We start from the raw sequence: 19,898 nt of genomic DNA, 5'->3' as shown, positions 1-19,898 counted from the left end.
GTTCAACCGGATGAACTAGTTAACTCTATAATTTCATAGAGATACATACATAGATGAATTATACTGACATAACTTATCAGTTTTAATTTTTTCAGTAGCCTAATAAATTATAATATACTTATTATCATGTTCTCTTTCTTTTTTCAAGTTTCAAAATATAATCTTTCACATAACATTGCTTTACCCGTATAGACGTACATATATATATATATATATATATATATATATATATATATGGAGAGAAAGATACATCGAATTGCTTCAAGTCTTTCACTTTTTGACCCACTTGTATATCTATTTACTCTCAAGTTATTTTACTGAAATAAGTAAAACTACCGATGAAGATGGAACTGGAAGCATGACGAAGATGGAGTGATGAACCGATGAAGATGGAGCTCAATCTTGTGGATGAAGTGATGAACCGTAAATGATGATGGTTTTCAATGTTGATCGATGGTATATGTATCTAATGAAACTCTAGAATACTAAAAACCCAAACCAAAATAACCATGGGCCAGTACCGGTGTAACGGTTCAAATCGGTATACCGGATTTTACCGCCGGTACGAATCTTATGCTGTTTCACATATTTACCGGGGTGTTTCGTAACGGATTTGAATCCGGCACCGGTAATACCGGTATAACTGGCCGGTATTTAACAGTTTTTAAAACACTGGTCATTGATCAAGGGAAGAGGGGTATGAATGGAAGAAAATGACAAAAAGTTAGGCATTTTAACTTGACGCTTCATACATCATCTTAAAATTTGATGGGAATTTACCATTTTATACATATAAAATGTTTTATATAGTAATGTATAAATACACTCACATATAATTTATGTCGTAATTGGCTATAAAAATTTAATGTAACACTATAACACGCTATCAACACATGATATTATATGATATGGAGAAAGATAATCCCCCTACTAATACATTCACATATAATTTATGTCGTAATCTGTTATAACAATCTAATATCACACCATAACACGCTATTAACACATGATATAATAATATAATATAATATAATACGGAGAAAGATAATACCCGTGCTGATAGTTTAGATGAACCAACAACCATGGGATAATAATAATAATGGAAAAACACACTAAAATAACTAACACAAGTGGGTACCACCAGTGGCGGAGTTTGACAAAAATTTATGATGTGGCGGAAGTAATGGGACCCAATTTATATATTGTATAAATATTTAGGCAAAATAATTGGGAGGACAATTCTATATAATTTTAAAATTTTCGGACAAAAAATAGAAAATTTTACAATTCTAACCAATTCCGGGGGGGGGGGGGGGGGCACCCCCCACTTTACACAAAGCTCCGCCATTGGGTACCACAAGATATGACAACTTAATCTTTTATAACAATCTAATGTAATACCATAACCAATGAGGTAGTGGTTTAATAGCAGAGACAAAATCTTTAAACATCTAAATTTGAAAGAAGGATGTCTTAGGTTTAAGTCCCATAAACGACATAAATCAAAAGAAATTTGCCTTTAAAAAATATCCTTTTCGTGGTACAAATCACAAAGAAGCATGCTTAAAAAATATAATTGTTTACTTTATAATTCTCATACATAATATTTCATTTTAGAATCGAACAGGAAATTTACATGTTTGGAAGCCGGTTTGAATCCATAAACACATTTAGAAATGCATAGTATTTTTAAAATACCATGTTTTTCATTAACTCTCTAAATGAAAACTATATTGAAATATAAGATCATTAGTCAACAAATTGCGTCGTTACCTTTTTTAATAACATTTTTTAATAACAAAACAAAATTTATGTCATAACTTAAACTAGCCATTTCACATCAAAGTTTAAAATATTGGTATGAATATTAATATATTATGTTTTATGCTCTAAACATATTATCTTGTATATATTTGTATTTTTACTGTATACATAAAAAAACTTGGGCTAAACAAGTCGTGCACGCGTCATATTCAAGTTCACATGCATGACACAATTTTCAAATTTATGTCGTGTTTGGTTCGTGTCACGTTTAATCCTTCAACTTGCGAATAAGAGTGTTCAATGTACATGTTCAAACCAATTGAACCAGAAAACTGAACATTAACCATTTTAAAACCAAACCGACTTACATATTTCATTTTCGGTTCTCTGTTAAATCGAAATCAAACCAGTTTTCAGATTTAAAAAATCTGAATCCAATTCAAACAGAAGAAACCGAGTAACAAATGAAATTAATACTGTTTAAGTCTTGTCATTTTGCCCAAACAAATTAAAACTTTATCCCAACCCTATAACATATATGTTTACTCGATCAAAATCATGGTTGTAGAAATCGCTAGTCAGCCGATGGGGTAGAGAGTAGCGATTAATCGAGATTAATTGTAATTAATCGTTGACACCTAATCAAGATTTTTTTACAATCATGATCAAAATCAAAAACCAAACTACAAACACCTCTACCCGCAAACAAGACTCATTTGTGACATCCGGGTGAAGGCTCGGCTCGGGATTCAACTCGGGTTCGAGTCCAACGGGGGCGAGGGTTTACCCATTCCACGGGGTTCCCGCGCATCAGGGGTATGCTACGCTTTCTAGCGGTGGTCGAGTAGTCGGTCTTTGGACATAGCTCCGAAAGGGTGGGTTTACACGTGGAAAGAAGTTAGCCGTTAAAAAAAAGTGTAGATACTTTTTGTATTATGTTTTTAAGTTATTTAAAAAGGGATTTTCTAATGGCACACCCCTGTCTATCTGCACACTTTTTCAATTCAATACGCATCGTATAGGCCTATACGATGCGTATTGAAATAAAGTAAAAGACATGACAGACTCACAGGTGCAGGTTATGTCTGGCGGTGGGCTTGATACGCATCGTATATGCCTATACGATGCGTATAAAGGCACTATTTTTTTACTTTATTTTTTTGTTGTGTTGTGTCGAATGCGAACCCGAGAAACGAAAGGGATTTCAAGCAGTTGGTCGATGACGTGATAGATAAAGATCTTGACACGATCATATCCATTTTCAAGTATTAGACTAGATAGTCCAAGATGAAATATATTAAAACCATTCAAGCCCACCAGTCTGCAATGTGTTATGGTCAGATTTTTCAAGTTTGCACAGTGGGAGAAAAGACCAGCACCCCTGTCAGTGTTATCATAATGCAATGAGACATAACTGAGATTTAAGCGGCGTGTTAAAACGAAACATAATCCCAGATTGTCTAAAGAAGCGCTTTTATCATGTGGCATCTGCTAAACAAATACCAAGGGTGTATACAGATCTATATTCAGTCATCTTTCCAAGCTTTTACACACGAATATGTGGTTCCCAATTTGCGGAACATAATCCCAGATTGTCTAAAGAAGCGCTTTTATCATGTGTCATATTAGATGTGTATCACGTGGGAGAAACTAGCTAGGACTAGACCCCTCAAGTTGTTATTTGATAATCACACGTGCCAATCACACGTGACAGTTCATTTGATAAAATACGTGGGAGAAAAGACCAGCACTCGAGAAACGAAAGAGATTTCGAGCAGTTGGTCGATGACATGATATATAAAGAGCTTGACACGATCATATCCATTTTCAAGTATTAGACTAGATAGTCCAGGATGAAATATATTAAAACCATTCAAGCCCACCAGTCTATAATGTGTTATGGTCAAAATTTTCAAGTTTGCACAGTGGGGGAAAAGACAAGCACCCCTGTCAGTATTGTCCTTTAAATTCACATAAAACATATATTCGTTTCATAACCTCCTCCTATAAATCAACCACAACTCACCAGAGACCGACCTCTGGATCACACATGATAAAAGTGCTTCTCTAGACAATCTGGGATTATGTTCTGTTTTATGACACATGATACGCACGCTCACCTTAATTACATCTTCCATGGAGTCACAGATCCGACAATAGGGTCCACGGATCTTATGCCCACCCGAGACCGACCTCTGGATCACACGTGGGAGAAAAGACCAACACCCTTGTCGTTCCGTATTTTCTCCTTTTCTAATTCTCGAAGAATCTCGTAACGTATTCTATGTTTCTCTAAATCGTCTGTAAAATTATAAAAAAAAAACAAACTAGTGGTTTATCACCCTGTGTGAGCATTAGAAGCCCGACAAACAGTCTTGCAATTACATCTTAAATCGAGACCGCATTATTAATTATAATGAAGCAATGAAGATTGAATGTGCAAACCGCAACCGTTTTTTACTACGGAAACAGTGGCTATGGGAAATACAAACCCGGCACGTCTTCTATGATGATTTGAAACATTCACGAACCACAAATGGACTCAGACTCATACTACTCTAATATTACACATGATAAAAGCGCTTCTTTAGACAATCTGGGATTATGTTCCGTTTTATGACACATGATACGGCACGCTTATCTTAATCACATCTTCCATGGAGTCACAGATCCGACAATAGGGCCCACGAATCTTATGCCCACCCGAGACCGACCTCTGGATCACACGTGGGAGGAAAGACCAGCACCCTTGTCGTTCCGTATTTTCTCCTTTTCTAATTCTCGAAGAATCTTGTAATGTATTCTCTGTTTCTCTAAATCCTCTGTAAAATTATGTTTCCCTAATTATGACACATGATAAAAGCGCTTCTTTAGACAATCTGGGATTATGTTCCGTTTTATGACACATGACACATGATACGGCATGGTCAAACCTTTCTAAAAGTAGAAAAAAAAATAAAACATAAGAAAGTGTTCCTGTTTGTTACCAAGCATGTCATCTGAAACAATTAACAGGACATTGTTAATAGGGAGAATCTATTGGAACACATGATCGAGATAAACTTCTTCGAGCTAACTGCCGATATCTCATCATTCTTATCTTGCTATTAAACGAGGTATAATAGCTAATAAAATATGTCTAACTTTTGAAGGTTCTTTATATGCTTCTTTCCTGATGCATGTCTGTGTCGAGCAGTTTCTTCGTCGCTGATTTCTCCACTCACCGTGAAATCAAACAGAAATAAGGATTACGAGTGTTCTAGACTCGTTCAAGGCATGCTTATTTGTGCGATTTACATAAATAAGGATACATTCCATGGTAAACGATGCAATTGATGAAATCGAAGCTGATATTTCGGTTGTTCAGTACTTCGATTCAAGTGAGTCCTATGAAGCAAGTGTCTGTCTATTCAATTGAGAGGAATTATTGCATTACATCCCCGTTGAAAACAAGCGGTTGTAATGATGGAACCCTTGATTTGAAACACATTTTTGAGAAATTTATAGTTCAATACGCATCGTATAGGCCTATACGATGCGTATTAATCGATGAATTTACTGAAATACCCCTGTTTTCTAATAAATTCAGGGGTATTTTTGAGAAAATTGAAAGTTTAATACGCATCGTATAGGCCTATACGATGCGTATTATGCCGATATACGATACGACATAGGCCTATACGATCGTATATGGCATTATTTCAAATTTAGTTTTATCGTGTTTCCCTCGGTTCGACGCGTATACGTGTCATTTTTTGCCGAACTTTTGCATTGTCGTTTTATGACGTATAACTTCAACATAAGTCGTTTCGGTGTGTTCGGTTGCGTGCGAATATCGTATTCTATGATTACGTACAGTTTTGTTTGAATCCACTTGTACTCCACAGTGTCGTGTTGTATGTATACATGTGTGGAAATATCGTTAGTCGCGTATTTTGACTTATTTTTGCGTATTTTGACGTATTCTAACATATTGTTGCGTATTTAATAGTATTTTTGACGTATTTGAGCGTATTCTAACATATTTTACCTTATTTTAACCTATTTTAGGGTATTTTACGTATTCCGACGTATTTTAACGTATTTTCATGTATTTTTTCGTAATATGACGTATATTAACATATTGCAGCATATTTTAGCGTATTTTTTTTTTTACGTATTTTGGCGTATTTTAGCGTATTTTAGAGTATTTTACCTTATGTTGAAGGATAACGCAAACAAGTTCTCCACAGTTTGTTATTCAGATGTCTATTCGGTCATCTTTCCAAACTACAACACATGATATGTTTAAACTTTATAGTGTGTGATTTGACCAGGAAGGATTGGAGGTGATTTATACTTTTAATAAGCTGTCACGGTTGTCAAATTCGTTGCGTGCATTCATATTGTTTAGACAACAACAAATAATGAACGGATTGTTGGACTTCTTGTTCCAAAGGCACGCCTCAATTCATCTTTTTTACTCTTTTCTTCGATTTCAACAAATCTTTTTTACTACGGAGTTGGAGCATGAAGAAACGAAACCCTAACATTCGTTGAGTGAGTACGTGTGCAAACTGAAACATCTTGACACGATATAATTGCAAGACTGTTTGTCAGGCTTCCAATGCTTACACATGGTGATAAACAACGCTGATATGAACACATACCAACTAATTCACATTTAAACAATGCACGCCTCAATTCATCTTTTTTACTCTTTTCTTCGATTTCAAAAAATCTTTTCCTTTTCCTTCAATTTCGAGAACATTCTCCGTAACATGAAGACGTGTCGGGTTCTTCTGCTAGTGGTTTCTGTAACCAACTGGGAACCACATATTTGCTTCAAGATTTATGTATCTGAATCAGGTTCTCAAACAAACACTACTAAAGATGAGTTGGTATTGAACCAAGAATATGAAGATCACGGTGCAGACAGACCGCCTTGTTAATTTTAATTAGGCAATGAAGACTGAATCTGCAAACCTCAACCGTTTTTTACTACGGAAACGGTGGCTATGCGAAATACAAACCGCAATCTGTGTGTGTCACATCCATCCTGTTATAGCAATCGATATCGTTTAATTTTACAGATTTGTTTCTTATTGGCCATTATTCGACCGAATTTATTTCTTAGTGGACTGCCGCAGATGAAGTCAAATGTGATCAAACATGGACATCAAACGTAAATCTTGAAGCAAATATGTGGTTCCCAATTTGCGGAACATAAACCCAGATTGTTTAGAGAAGCGCTTTTATCATGTGTCATATGGTAACAAGAGTATGTTGTTCCAAGATCAATTCCAATTGCTGTTTTTTCAACTCTCTTGTTCCAAATGCAGCTGATGAAACCGGAGCTGTTATCTCGGTTGTTCAGTACTTTCGTGATAAATACAATATTCATCTTCGTTATCCTTTGCTTTCTACAATTCAAGCAGGCACGGATGCTAAACGTACTGTTATTACATCCGAGACGATTCAAGCAAGTCATATGAAGCAAGTGTCGGTCTATTCAATTGAGAGTAATCATTGCATTACATACTGTTATTACATCCGAGACGATTCAAGTGAGTCCTATGAAGCAAGTGTCGGTCTATTCAATTGAGAGGAATCATTGCATTACATCCCCGTTGAAAAACAGAATCGATAACAGTGGAGGATCTCATTCTACAGCTTCGATAAATTCAGGGGTATTCTCAAATAATGTTTCCTAGATGTTTGAAGACTGACAAATGTCCAAAGTGCTGCTTCTTCGTTCGCGTGACGGAAAGCTACCGCGTGACAGGAAGCTACCTTGCAAAAATTAAAAAAATTAAATCGACACATTCAATACGTATCGTATAGGCCTATACGATGCGTATTACTTTTTGGTAAGGGGACATTGGCAGCATTTGGCAGATATAGAAGTTTGAACCCACCCCAATACACATCGTATAGACCTATACTATACGTATTGAGGGTATCGATTTAATCCCCATGATGCGCTAATAATACGACCATTTAAAAAATAAAAACAAATAAATATCTGATCATAAATGCAATTATTTTCCGTTACGATTTAGGTTAAAAGAATCATAAATGATAAAACAAGGGGTTCACGCCTGTTTCAAAGCTTTGACTAGACGAAGACATACACGCATCAACACAACGAAGAAATTTGCTAAAACCTTTGAACTTTGAAGATAACCACCATCGCCGGCGAACAACTCTCCGGCGACCGTCGATTCGCAGTTTCTTCCGCTCTCTACGGTGGTAATTTCTCAATTCCTGATTCATAGTCTCCATTAATTACATTATTACCCAAAATTCAAATGTTTTTTGCCCTAATTTCTTCAATTCCAGACCGAAACAGAAATCAACGTCGATCGATCGATCAATCGACCAATCGGTTAATCGATCTACTTTATTTATCTCATTTACTGATCTTATAGTTCGGATTTTTAGTGTTACAGTTAGTTACGGTTGGTTAATTACACTTAGGGTTTGTTAATTGAACTTGATTTAGGTAAATTAAAATGTTACGTTCTTGTTGTTTGATTTTGTGTTTGGATCTGAATGTGTTTATAATAATTTTGCTTGCTAGAGGGTTAGAGTGTGTGTAAAATGGTAATTTTATGTTTGTGTTAATGTTCGGATATCGGTATGACGGTATTGGATTTATCGGGCTGATAAGCAATGTTGATGTGTACAGTAACTGTTGATTTTCATGTGTGTTATTGTAAGTGGAGTAGTGGTGGACTGAGCATGTTATTGGTTATGTTTTGTGGATAAGAAAGCTCTTAGATGGATTCTGTGGTCATGTGGCTGAAGAGTGGGTGTATTGTTTAAGCTGATGTTTATTTAAAGGAAAATTGTCGAGAAAGATCTCAAATTTGACCCGGTGAAAGCCCAATTTCGACCATCTTTGGTGGTCAAATGTTCAATGCAAGTATAATTTATGAAAATTTAGGTTGGATGTTCAACCTTTACAGATACATGGAACCAAAACTGTATATTTCTTGGCTGTTTTCTTTCTAAAGTTTTAAGTGAACTCTTATTCCTATCGATGAGAGAGGAATTTTAAAGTTCTCGAAATTGTCAGATTTGAGAACTTTGGTTAAGTTTGTTGGCAGTTTTCCTTTTGCTTAACTGTTATATTGGGAATTCTGTGATTAGTCAAATTTACATGTCTGATACATATGTTAAGCTTCAGAAGACAGTGGAATGAATTTTGATGCACCAAAGTTGCTTTTGAATGCATTGCATTGCATAGACTACTGCCTGCCTTGAACTTGTCAACTATACAGTGAATCAAGTTATGCTGTAAATAGTTTATGGTAGATAAGTTCTTAGAGGAGTAAATTTTTCCAAGTGTAACTTTTAATAGTATTTCTTAATTTTGGTAGGAGGATGATTGTTTACAATCTTAAAAGTGAGTTTTTTGTTTACATACAATATTGTTTATCTTTTTTACCTTGTGTAAAATGTATGTTGCAGATTCTGCGTTCAGCTAGCTTGCTAAAAAAGAAATAAATAAATAAATAACTGTCAGTTTGTCTTGTTCTCTACCAAACTCACTTAGTTTTGACAATGAAGAGTGGAGAGCGAGCTGCAAATATCGCACTAGCAGGTTTTGTTTCTTTTCCCAATTAAATTACACCTACGATGTAATTATTTTTCTGATTTTTTTTTTGTTTTTAGTTATTTTCTGATCTACCTTAGTATATTGGGATTGCAGGTCTAACGCTAGCACCATTAGTTATGAAGGTTGACCCAAATATAAATGTCATTTTGACTGCGTGCCTCACAGTTTTTGTGGGTTGTTACCGTTCTGTCAAGCCAACACCTCCTACTGTAATTATAAAAGCACCCTGTTCAGATTTTTTTTCAAGTTTTGCCATTTTTTTTGCTTAAAAATATTTATTTTCTGTATCTTTTTTCACAGGAAACAATGTCTAATGCACATGCCATGCGTTTTCCTCTAGTTGGCAGTGCAATGTTGTTGTCTTTGTTCTTACTCTTTAAGTTCCTGTCAAAGGACCTGGTCAATGCCGTCTTGACTTGCTACTTCTTTGTGCTTGGCATCCTCGCACTCTCGTATGTTTTTTTATTTCTGTTAGGGATTGTAATTCTTTTTTACTACATTAAGCTAGTCAGTCAATCAATATCTGTTAAACTTTTATTGTAGGGCGACACTCTTACCTGCAATCAGGCGGTTTTTACCTACCAAGTGGAACGAAGATGTTATTCATTGGAGTTTCCCGTATTTTAAATGTATGCTTTCTGTGTCCATTAACTTCCTATGTCGTCCACATATTTTTTATATCTAAATAATACATGATGTATTTCTCTTAAACATGCATTATACAGCTCTAGATGTTGAGTTTACAAGGTCTCAAGTCGTTGCAGCAATTCCTGGGACCTTTTTCTGTGTGTGGTATGTTGCACAGAAGCATTGGCTTGCTAACAATGTTTTGGGACTTGCATTCTGCATTCAGGTTTGATCACATGTTTAATTTCTCGAAGAAAAAAACGTTGAATAGTTGTTTTCTGTATTTTCCAATTTTGTATAAGAAAGACCGTTCATCTTTATTTTTAATAAAGTTGTCATCTTTTGTTAATCTTTTGTTCTTTTTTCTGTTTTTCGTCTTGATGTTAGACATACCCTTTTAAAACATCTTATTTTTACATTAAATCTCAGATTAATATTATAACCTTTGCAGGGAATTGAAATGCTTTCTCTTGGTTCATTTACAACTGGTGCCATTCTTTTGGTAAGGAAGTTTTTTTTTTTTTTAAATTATTTTGCTTTCGTGTTCCCTGTGAAGAATACTAATATTAGCATGATACATGATCAAAATCTGCAGGCTGGACTCTTTTTCTATGATATATTCTGGGTCTTTTTTACCCCAGTTATGGTTAGCGTAGCCAAATCATTTGATGCACCTATAAAGGTAATGTATGATTTTTTTTTTGTTGGAACTGCGTTGTTCATATCGTACCTTTTAAACTCAGAATAGTTTATATTTCGTTTCCAGCTTCTATTCCCAACAGGAGTCACTGCACGTCCATTTTCTATGCTCGGTTTAGGTGACATTGTAATTCCAGGTATGCCATTACATTAGAGTTGACTGTTTTCAAACAATAAGTTCCATTCAGTGGTCAGTTTTTACATTTTAACTTGTTATAAATATTTCTACTCGATAATTTTTTAGAAATAATGCAATTATTTAATCTAACTTATAATAAAAGACTACAAATAATGCCACATGGCATTCTCTTCTTCAACCTCATCAATTTTATTTATAATTATTTAATAAATTTCTTTTAATATTAGTATTAATAACTAATATATAGATATCGTTTATTTTTATCCTTATCTTTATCTAATATTAATAAATAACTTCAATTTTGCAATTTAGACCTTTGTTCTTTACTTTTAACCCAAAGTTTTTCATCTTTTGCAATTTAGTCCCAAATCTTTTTTATTTTCAATTTTGGTCCACCATACTTATCATCTTTCCCATGTTTTTCGTTTCGTTCTAAATTTTGTGAGTTAATGCACCGCAACGTGCATGTGGGGTTCAACATTTTTTCGTATATTTTTCCCGTTTGACTGGCCCGTCTCAGCACATCTATTTTTCTCCGTTTAACAAGTTGGACCCACGCGCGGGTCCTGGATTGACTTAGTTATTTTTTTTCTATGTTTTACGTTTCGGTTTAATTTCTCTTCAACGAGCGTTTGTGATTCAAAGATTTTACGTCTGCTTTTCGCTCAGCGTTATTTTTTTCGTTTTTATTTAATTTGTTTTACGAGCTTTTCCGGTGTTGGTGGTCGCTGACACTGACAGTGGTACAACATTGGTACTACTTGACACAGTTTTACAACAACCGCTGCAATGCAGGGGCTTAATACTAGTGCATAATTAAATACTAAGCAGTGCATAAATAATTGTTTAAGCATTATGTAAGAAAGAAGTCCAGTCTATAATATAACATAAATGTTAGATAATAAAATATTTATTATTCTGGACTCGGACCTATAATTGTATATTTGTATTGACAGGCCTTGGCAGTTGATCCTTTAGGATTCTCGTGTTACCTTTTTACTATTATAGTTGATAAAAATACAGTTATCCCTATGGGGTTTTCATTGTTAAACTTCCATGTTTGCAATACAGATCGTGTCAATTATGTATGCTTTATCTGTTTACATATAAGATAGGTACAATGAGTAAAATGCAGAAATGTTTAACTGCTTAAGTTTATCAATTATTTGGGCTATTGACCATAGTTACTAGCAATTGCTATTTATAAAAGCTGTATGCTTTATCTGTATACATACTCATATGTTTGTTATCAGGCATTTTTGTAGCATTGGCACTGAGATTTGACGTGTCAAGAGGAAGAAATAACCAATACTTCACGAGTGCCTTCTTGGGATATGCAGTTGGTGTGGTGCTTACTATTGTTGTCATGAACTGGTTTCAAGCTGCACAGGTTGGTAATTTTTAGCTGTTTTGGATAAACAAATTACACCTCAAACATAGACTAAAATTTATTTTGTTTCTCTGGGAAACTGTTGGAAAACCTGTATGGACTGGTCAAATATACACATAGGTCCCTCGACTTTATTTTTATTTTATTTTATTATTATTTTTTTTAATTTTTTTTACATGATTATGTTCATATTCAGTGGAAGTCCTTGGGGTTTTTTCAACTTTTACATTTTTTTTCGAATGAATGCTTGTAATCCAATGTTGTTTTTTTTTCCTGTTACAGCCTGCTCTGTTATATATTGTACCAGCTGTTATTGGGTTCTTGGCTGCTCATTGCATTTGGAATGGGGAGGTCAAACCGGTAAGCCGCTGATGTGTACATAAAGCTTATTTTTTGCATGTGCTTCTAGAAGGTTCGTATCTGAGGGAAGTGGCAAAATGGGCGGGTTGGGCTATATGGTCAAAGCAGGTTCAAGTCATAATAGACAAAAAATGAGTGACTAAGACTTAAATATAAACGGACCGTATAAGTTTCCGGATCATAGCAACTAACAGTAAATTGCTGATGTCGTAGTGGTTGATGCCATCCAGCCACTTCACATTAGATGTCTTGTGTAAAAACTGTTTTTGAAAACAAAATAATTAATAACTGATAGATTTATTTAAACGTTTGAAAAAGGTGATATTTTTTAATAATCTGTATTTAAAGTAATAATTAGATGTGATGTCAACAAATTTGAAAAAAGTTGGTTACCAAAATTGTAACAATAGTAAGTTGATGTCTGGTAGTTCACCCTTATAAGGACCATACTATTACAATTTGAAATTATATATTTATTAATTCAATTGATTTAGAATGTTATATGTAGCAAAACATTTGTTGACTTTGATCCGTAATTGATAAAACATTATGAAATCTACCCAGTCATGAGTAAACGGGTCGAAACAGCAGGTTGCAAATTTGCAGTATTCTAATATGACGGTTTTGATCTTTGGCAGTTGTTGGAGTTCGACGAGTCTAAAACGGCTGTTAGTAGTGATGGCGATGCAGATGAGAATACAAGCAAGAAAGTAGAATGAGATATGAAAATTAGGTTTACAAAATACAGTTGGAGAAACTATGTTTTTCCTTTTTCTTTTTTAAATGCTTTTTTTTAATAGCATTGTAACCCTAATCTTTTTGGTTAACTTATGCTAGACTTTTCAAGTTCATGTTTTTCTGGCATTGTAATCTGGCTGTCCACTCTAAGCCAATGAACTTGGGGTGACTCATGACTGATTCTGATTTAGGTTAATCGGGTAGGTTACAAATGACCCAATATGTGTCTTAACCAAAATGCCCTGGACCCAAAAGTCTGTTTTCAAAGATAGTTGAAATAGAGTACCTCAGTACCTTGAGAACCCTAATAAATACTAAAATACCTGCAAGTGATGATGTGGTGGAAGGGAGAATGATAAGTTGTAACGTGGTTACATAGCCATCTTATATATTATAAATTAATGTTAGGATTGAACACGAAAGCAATAAACGACACGTGGTTTGGTTGATGTTGACCTACGTCCATGGCCCACGAGTGACAACTAGGTATTTTATTATTGAGGTCACAATCAAGTTATAAATCTATCTATACTTACTATAAAAGGAGAAATTTAAGTGACATAAGAAAAGTTGATGTGTCAGCAGGAGAGGGTGTCCAACAAGGCTTTTCTTATCTTACTATTACATCATAAAACCTAATATTAAAAGACTTGAAAATTCAAAGTTGGCCTACATCAAACCACTGCCTTGTGTATTTTCAAATTTTAAAGGTCTGGCCCACATTCTAAAGGGCAACCGCTGCCCATCTACGAGAAAGTAGCAGCTGGTTCCTTTGGCAAATGTATACTTAGCAGCAGCAGATGTTATCTTCCGTAATACTTTTAGACCAGCAGATGTTTAACGCTAATTACCGGGAAATTCAAATTTAAATATCCATGGGAATAAGTAATTAGCAAATAATGCATGTCACTCAGATTCAAACTCCTGTCAATCATCCTTCTTATATAAGGCTTTTCTTCTCATTTCCCTCTTCATATTTCATCACGCTTTCATCTTCTCTGATTTTTGAAATTTGAAATTTAATCACAACCCGAATTCCGAATTAGAAGCATGTCAATATCAGTTGACAGTAATAATCTTAGTTTTGTTAACGATTTGAATCCTGCTAAGGATATGTGGAACATGAAGGCGAGAATTATACGAAAATGGAATCAGGGTTACAAAATGGAGATCATCTTCATTGATGAGAAGGTAATTTATATCTCTGCTTTTCCGTTTTATTTTAGAAAATGTAGTGTTGTATGCTAGGAACATAATTTCTTTAAATGTAGTGTTGTATGCTAAGAACATAATTTCTTCAAATGTAGTGTTGTATGCTAAGAACATAATTTCTTTAAATGTTCTTCAGGGTGCTAAGATTCAAGGAGGTATTAAGAGTCATCTGATATCTGTTTTTGATGGACAGCTGCAAGAAGATGCTGTTGTGATTCTTTCGAAGTTTGGTGTTGGTGAGAATAAAGATTTATATAAAGTAGTAGTGCAGCCTTATAAAATCAACTTTTATAGATGCACAACTGTTACTCGTGTGAGAGATTGGCAACGTGTTGAGTATGGTTTCAATTTCAGAGCTTATGAAGATATTCTTCAAGGAGAGGCGTTAAACGCTTTGAGTGTTGGTAATGTATATTTTTGTAATCATGTCTTGCTTGTATAATATTAGAAAGTTTTACTTATATTCTTGTATAGTGTGATCATGTAGATGTTGCTGGATCTGTGATTTCTTGTGGAGATCTTGAAATCTTTGATCGACCTCCAAAGGAGACTAAGAAGATGAATTTCGATATTGAAGATTTGGAGTAAATTGTTGTTTATATGTTCAGTCATGTAGTGATCATAAAATGTATTTAAAGATGTTAATAAATAAGATGAAGAATGTTTGTATTTTATGTGGGATCATGTAATGGTAATAAATGAGGTCTACAGTTTATTCTTAGTGAATATAACACTGAAATTGAAACCATTTGCTACTTTAATAAATGTTATAGTTTTCCTAATTTATTTTCTGTTTTTATTTATTCAGTGTTGTTTTGATATGAATATTCTTTTCATGTAGTGGTAAGGTTTTGCGGTGTACTGTGTGGAATGGTTATGCTCTGCAGATTAAGGACTTCATTTCTAAAATCCCACCTCATGAGCATGTGATGGTTGTTATACAGCATGGAAAGTGTAAGGAATGGAAAGGTATTTTTGTTACTTTCTGCAAATCATAACTACACTGTTTATTTCTGGCAATATAAAGACATGTATACATTAAATATCTATATACTTTTCCGTGTAGGTGAATATACTGTTCAAGTTGACAAGTTTGCAACACGAATTTTCCTGAATCAAGAAATTGATGAAGTTGATGAGCTAAGGAGGAGGTAATTCTTAATATAATTTCTATTATATATAGATGGAAAAGTCAAATACTTGGTTTCATGTCATTTATATACTAATTCTAATCATTTGTGGTATTCAAAAGGCATATATTGAAGTTTGGACAAGGGAGTAGTTCTACTTCTCAGACGATACTATCGTCTCAAAGTATTTTTCCATTACATAAAGAATTTGTAACTGAAGGTGTGAAGAAACATGTTGATGAGATTAGCGAGATAGAAGAGGTTTCACTTCTTTGTATATAGTTTGGTTATTTGTTTGTGTAACATTTGTGCTTGAAATCATTGCGAACAGTTCAGTTATCAATAAAACAATGTTATTTGATCCCAATGTTTGTTTGGTTATGTTTTACATTTTTCATGTTTTGACTTTTGTTCGATTTTAAACTCTACATCGCTTTCTGGAGAATTATACGCAAACTGGTGCGTAAACGTACTCAGTTTAATGCGACAAATACTCCAGAACATCAACATATACCTAACATGCCGTAAATAACCTTTACATAACTTAGAAATAAGTTTTGAAGGCTTTGGTATGACAAAAACAAGTTAATTCGCCTACAGGGACTAAATTTGACAAACTGCGAAAGTATGCCAATTTGAACTGTAACAGACATTCTAGAACATGACCATAAGTTAAACATACCATAAATATCCTTTACATAGCTTAGAAATAGGCTTTGAGGTGTTCGGTGTGCTAAAATAAACTTTTGGGTCATTCAGGGACTAAAAGTGTCAAAAAGTGCATAAGTTTGCACTTTCGCGCATAACTTACGTTCTGAATACATCCAGACATCCAAAAATTTATGTAAGCATCATAATATTATGCCTTAGTGTTTGTCATGAGAAAAATCCATTCGTCACGCATTTTGGATCGTTTTTCGCGCTTATGCGCATTCCGTCGTAATTAACCAAACATCGCGATCGTACGACCAAACGAACCGACATCCGGCATATTTTTGAGCATGTTTCATGTCCACAATGTTTAAGCATAATTTTAGGGCCTTAAAGTTGGCTTAACGGGCCTTAAACATGTCGGAAAAGGCTTTAAACGCCAACAGGGACTGAAACTGTCATTTTCCAAAGTTGGCTGCAGATCAGGACACCCAGGCGGGGCGCGTAAGCCCTGTCTGAACCTTACGCGGGCTGCTAGGCCTCCCCAGATATGCAGAAACTCGTTTTCACAGCTGTTAGCAGCCTTTCAACACTCCAAAGGGCAATGCCTTTTGCAAATCTCTGGGGTTGGGGTCATATTGTGGTACCATAACATTTTGACACTTGTACGGATGAGATTCAAGCACGTAAATCGATAAACGATCCTAACGGTCTTGCATATCCTATAAATACCCCCCCCATTCTTGCAAAAACCCACAAATCTAATCTAAAAGCTCTAAGTTGAAGCCATTGCTTTATACCTGAGCTCCTGGATCAAGATTAGCTTTCGGGGACCCTTCGTAAGTGTTCTTTCGTTCTTTTATCGCTTTTCGAGTCCGAAAGTCAAACTTTGTTTGACTTTCTACATTGACCAGTTTATGGTCAATGCGAAGTTCGTTTGAACTTCATAACGTGAGCGTGATCACGAAGGTTATAGTCCATAGTGACTATACCTACTGATTACCACGTTATCTAGGCTCAGTGACGAGTCGTAGTTTCGGTCAAAATGTGCATTCTTGCGTATTTTGTAACCAAACTACTCATAGGTATCAAAACCGTTTGTTTTGATACCAAACCTGTTTTCTAAACTTAGTTAAGCATGTTTTAACATGCTTAGCTCGTCACTTTTAGTTTAGTGCTTATATAGGGTCGTAAGGTAAGCGGTCTAAACAATCGCTTATACTTTCGAACCCGACCCATTTGGTCGATCATTAGGATCCGACTAAACGCATTAGGTGACCGTAGTTGTATAGGGAATAACCTTCCGAGGTTATACCTTATGGTCACATCATTTGAGTAGTTGTATGATGGGTAGTATATATGCCTTAGGTAAATTACCAAAATGCCCTTTTTACGCCAAAATTCATATTAAGCATATGTAACATAACTTTTGGTATCTAAACTGATTTGGCAACAATATTAGACATGTTAAGGCATATTTTACTTATCATAGGGCTAGTTAGGCGTTCCGAGCGCGTTTTACGCGAACGACGCATTAAAGTAGCATAAGCTACCTAAACGGGTCGTAATGGGTCGTAAGCACTTAGGTTAGGTTTCATTTTAGTATGTGGGCTTTGTTAAACCATATTACATGAGTTTCCATACTCATTTGGTTTACGAACCCTCATTCTATCCAATCCTCCAATTTTAGGTCCAGTATATTAACATAGTTACCTATATTAGGTGTCGTTTGATATCCGTGATCTCTAGCATTGTTTGGTTGTTACACAAGGACTTCTAAGCAATCTCAAGTGAGTACATAGACCCCTCTTTTACTGTTTTCCAAACTGTTTTGGGGTGAAACACATGTGCCTACTTGTTACTTTCGTGCTTTCCTGTTTTCACATCATATACTGCTATGCTCATTAGTACACTATTAGTACATGATTTACATTACATTGTTTCGCTTTGTATGTTAACTTAGCATACTTAGTACATTGTTTTACTTTACATTTCTGCTATGTATGTTGACTGATAGCATGCTAGCACATCGATTTACATGACTTTTCTGCTTTGTATGTTAACTTAGCATACATAGTACATTGTTTTCATATAACATGTTTACATTTGCTATAACATTTGGTTTGCACAAACGGGACTTATATACGTTCATTAACATTAGCTACGCCGCTCGGTAGTAAGTAGTGGTACCATAGGACTTGACAAATCCCATTCCTGACATCCCGGGTTTGTTTGGATGTAAGGAATGACTGAACCCGAAACATTTCTTTTGATAACCCTGACTTAGGGTTATCCGACTGTCTCAAGGCTTGAATGTATGCGTTAACTTACCACATAAATGTATGTATCAATGTAACATGCTTTTACTTTGCGAAACATAACTTTTTGATATATTCAAAATACTCTGTTTTGTACATTTTTCTACATTTGGTTATGTGACAATACTTTACTTACGATACATAACATTTGTTACACATAACATGACTACATTTGGACTTTTTAACATTTGCCAAGGTTTATACAAGGACTTTTGACAATTGGTTTAAACATAGACATTATACATTGTTGGTTGGTTTGAGTGACTTGAGTAACGAGATGTGAGTAGTATAACACAAACATGGTAAATACGCCGCTGGTACTTTTTATATATAAGTGTTTGTATTATATTATATATCATAGCGTTACTTAAATTATTCATTTTTGACTTATACATTTTACACAAGTAGCACGTTTTCACAAGGCTTTGGTTTGCAATACAATTTATTTTATACAACTCATTTTACTTGGTTATTCATTTAACCATCCATTATTCTTTTATCTATACGTATCATTTGATCTTATCACTTTTAAATGATTTACAAAACAAGACAATTTACAAGGTTCATGACTGAATGTTATTAAACAGTTCTTAAATCTTAAGTCATGAATCCTATTTTCACAAAACCTATGTATCTCACAGGCATTTTTATGCTGACGTACCTATTTTCACATGTGTTTTCAGGAGCTTTTGCGTAGGACGATGATCGTGACACTAGGGCGGACCTGTGCCTTAGAGACATAAAATGAAGATAGACTTAGTTTAACTATGTTATGTACTCTTGGTTTTCATGTTTAAGACAATGTTAGTCTATTGTTGATAAATAAAACGTAACTTTGCATGCCATGGTTGTGAAACAATTAATTCTGTTACAACACTCCCCGACGTTTCCGCCACGTTTGATTGTTCCACGTGGTCGGGGTGTGACAGAAGAGTTGGTATCAGAGCCAATGGTTATAGGGAATTAGGTTATTAGTAATGCTTTGACCTAGACTATAACTTTCTAGACCCTAACACAAGTTATCTTGTGTTTAGATTTTAAAACATGCACTTCACCTATCCTTAGGTGATAACCGCAACAAGAACATAAATTTCAAAACTGCTTTGAAAACAAATCATCTGTTCTAGGATGATTGATTACTGGGTCTTTAACCCTCTGTTATATGGTTTCGAAACCTCGTCAAAGTTTTGGATTTTTAATAGTGTTAACACGTGCAAACTGGAAGAGCGAATGCCTGTACCCTGGGTTTTCTGTCTAAGGCTAGAGT

The 19,898-nt window shown here is 34.8% G+C and overlaps 2 protein-coding genes across 2 annotated transcripts; both read left to right on the top strand.

The window, feature by feature from the left end:
- Positions 1-7,798: 7,798 nt before the first annotated feature.
- Positions 7,799-13,446, top strand: LOC110897432 (signal peptide peptidase). Its single transcript, XM_022144180.2, has 12 exons — positions 7,799-7,995; positions 9,220-9,352; positions 9,461-9,576; positions 9,668-9,819; positions 9,911-9,996; positions 10,093-10,220; positions 10,446-10,496; positions 10,590-10,676; positions 10,761-10,830; positions 12,086-12,222; positions 12,505-12,582; positions 13,221-13,446. The coding sequence occupies exons 2-12, from the start codon at positions 9,313-9,315 to the stop codon at positions 13,299-13,301; spliced, it is 1,026 nt and encodes a 341-aa protein (XP_021999872.1). The 5' UTR covers positions 7,799-7,995; positions 9,220-9,312; the 3' UTR covers positions 13,302-13,446.
- Positions 13,447-14,735: 1,289 nt separating this feature from the next.
- LOC110900435 lies at positions 14,736-15,944 on the top strand. Its single transcript, XM_035985478.1, has 6 exons — positions 14,736-14,743; positions 14,827-14,936; positions 15,020-15,116; positions 15,374-15,501; positions 15,599-15,683; positions 15,785-15,944. The coding sequence occupies exons 1-6, from the start codon at positions 14,736-14,738 to the stop codon at positions 15,942-15,944; spliced, it is 588 nt and encodes a 195-aa protein (XP_035841371.1).
- Positions 15,945-19,898: the final 3,954 nt, after the last annotated feature.

The sequence above is a fragment of the Helianthus annuus genome, chromosome 16 (assembly GCF_002127325.2).
Source record: "Helianthus annuus cultivar XRQ/B chromosome 16, HanXRQr2.0-SUNRISE, whole genome shotgun sequence".
Classification (NCBI taxonomy): Eukaryota; Viridiplantae; Streptophyta; class Magnoliopsida; order Asterales; family Asteraceae; genus Helianthus; species Helianthus annuus.
The sequence above is the reverse complement of the archived record's forward strand: the minus strand, read 5'-3'. Positions and strand labels throughout refer to the sequence as shown.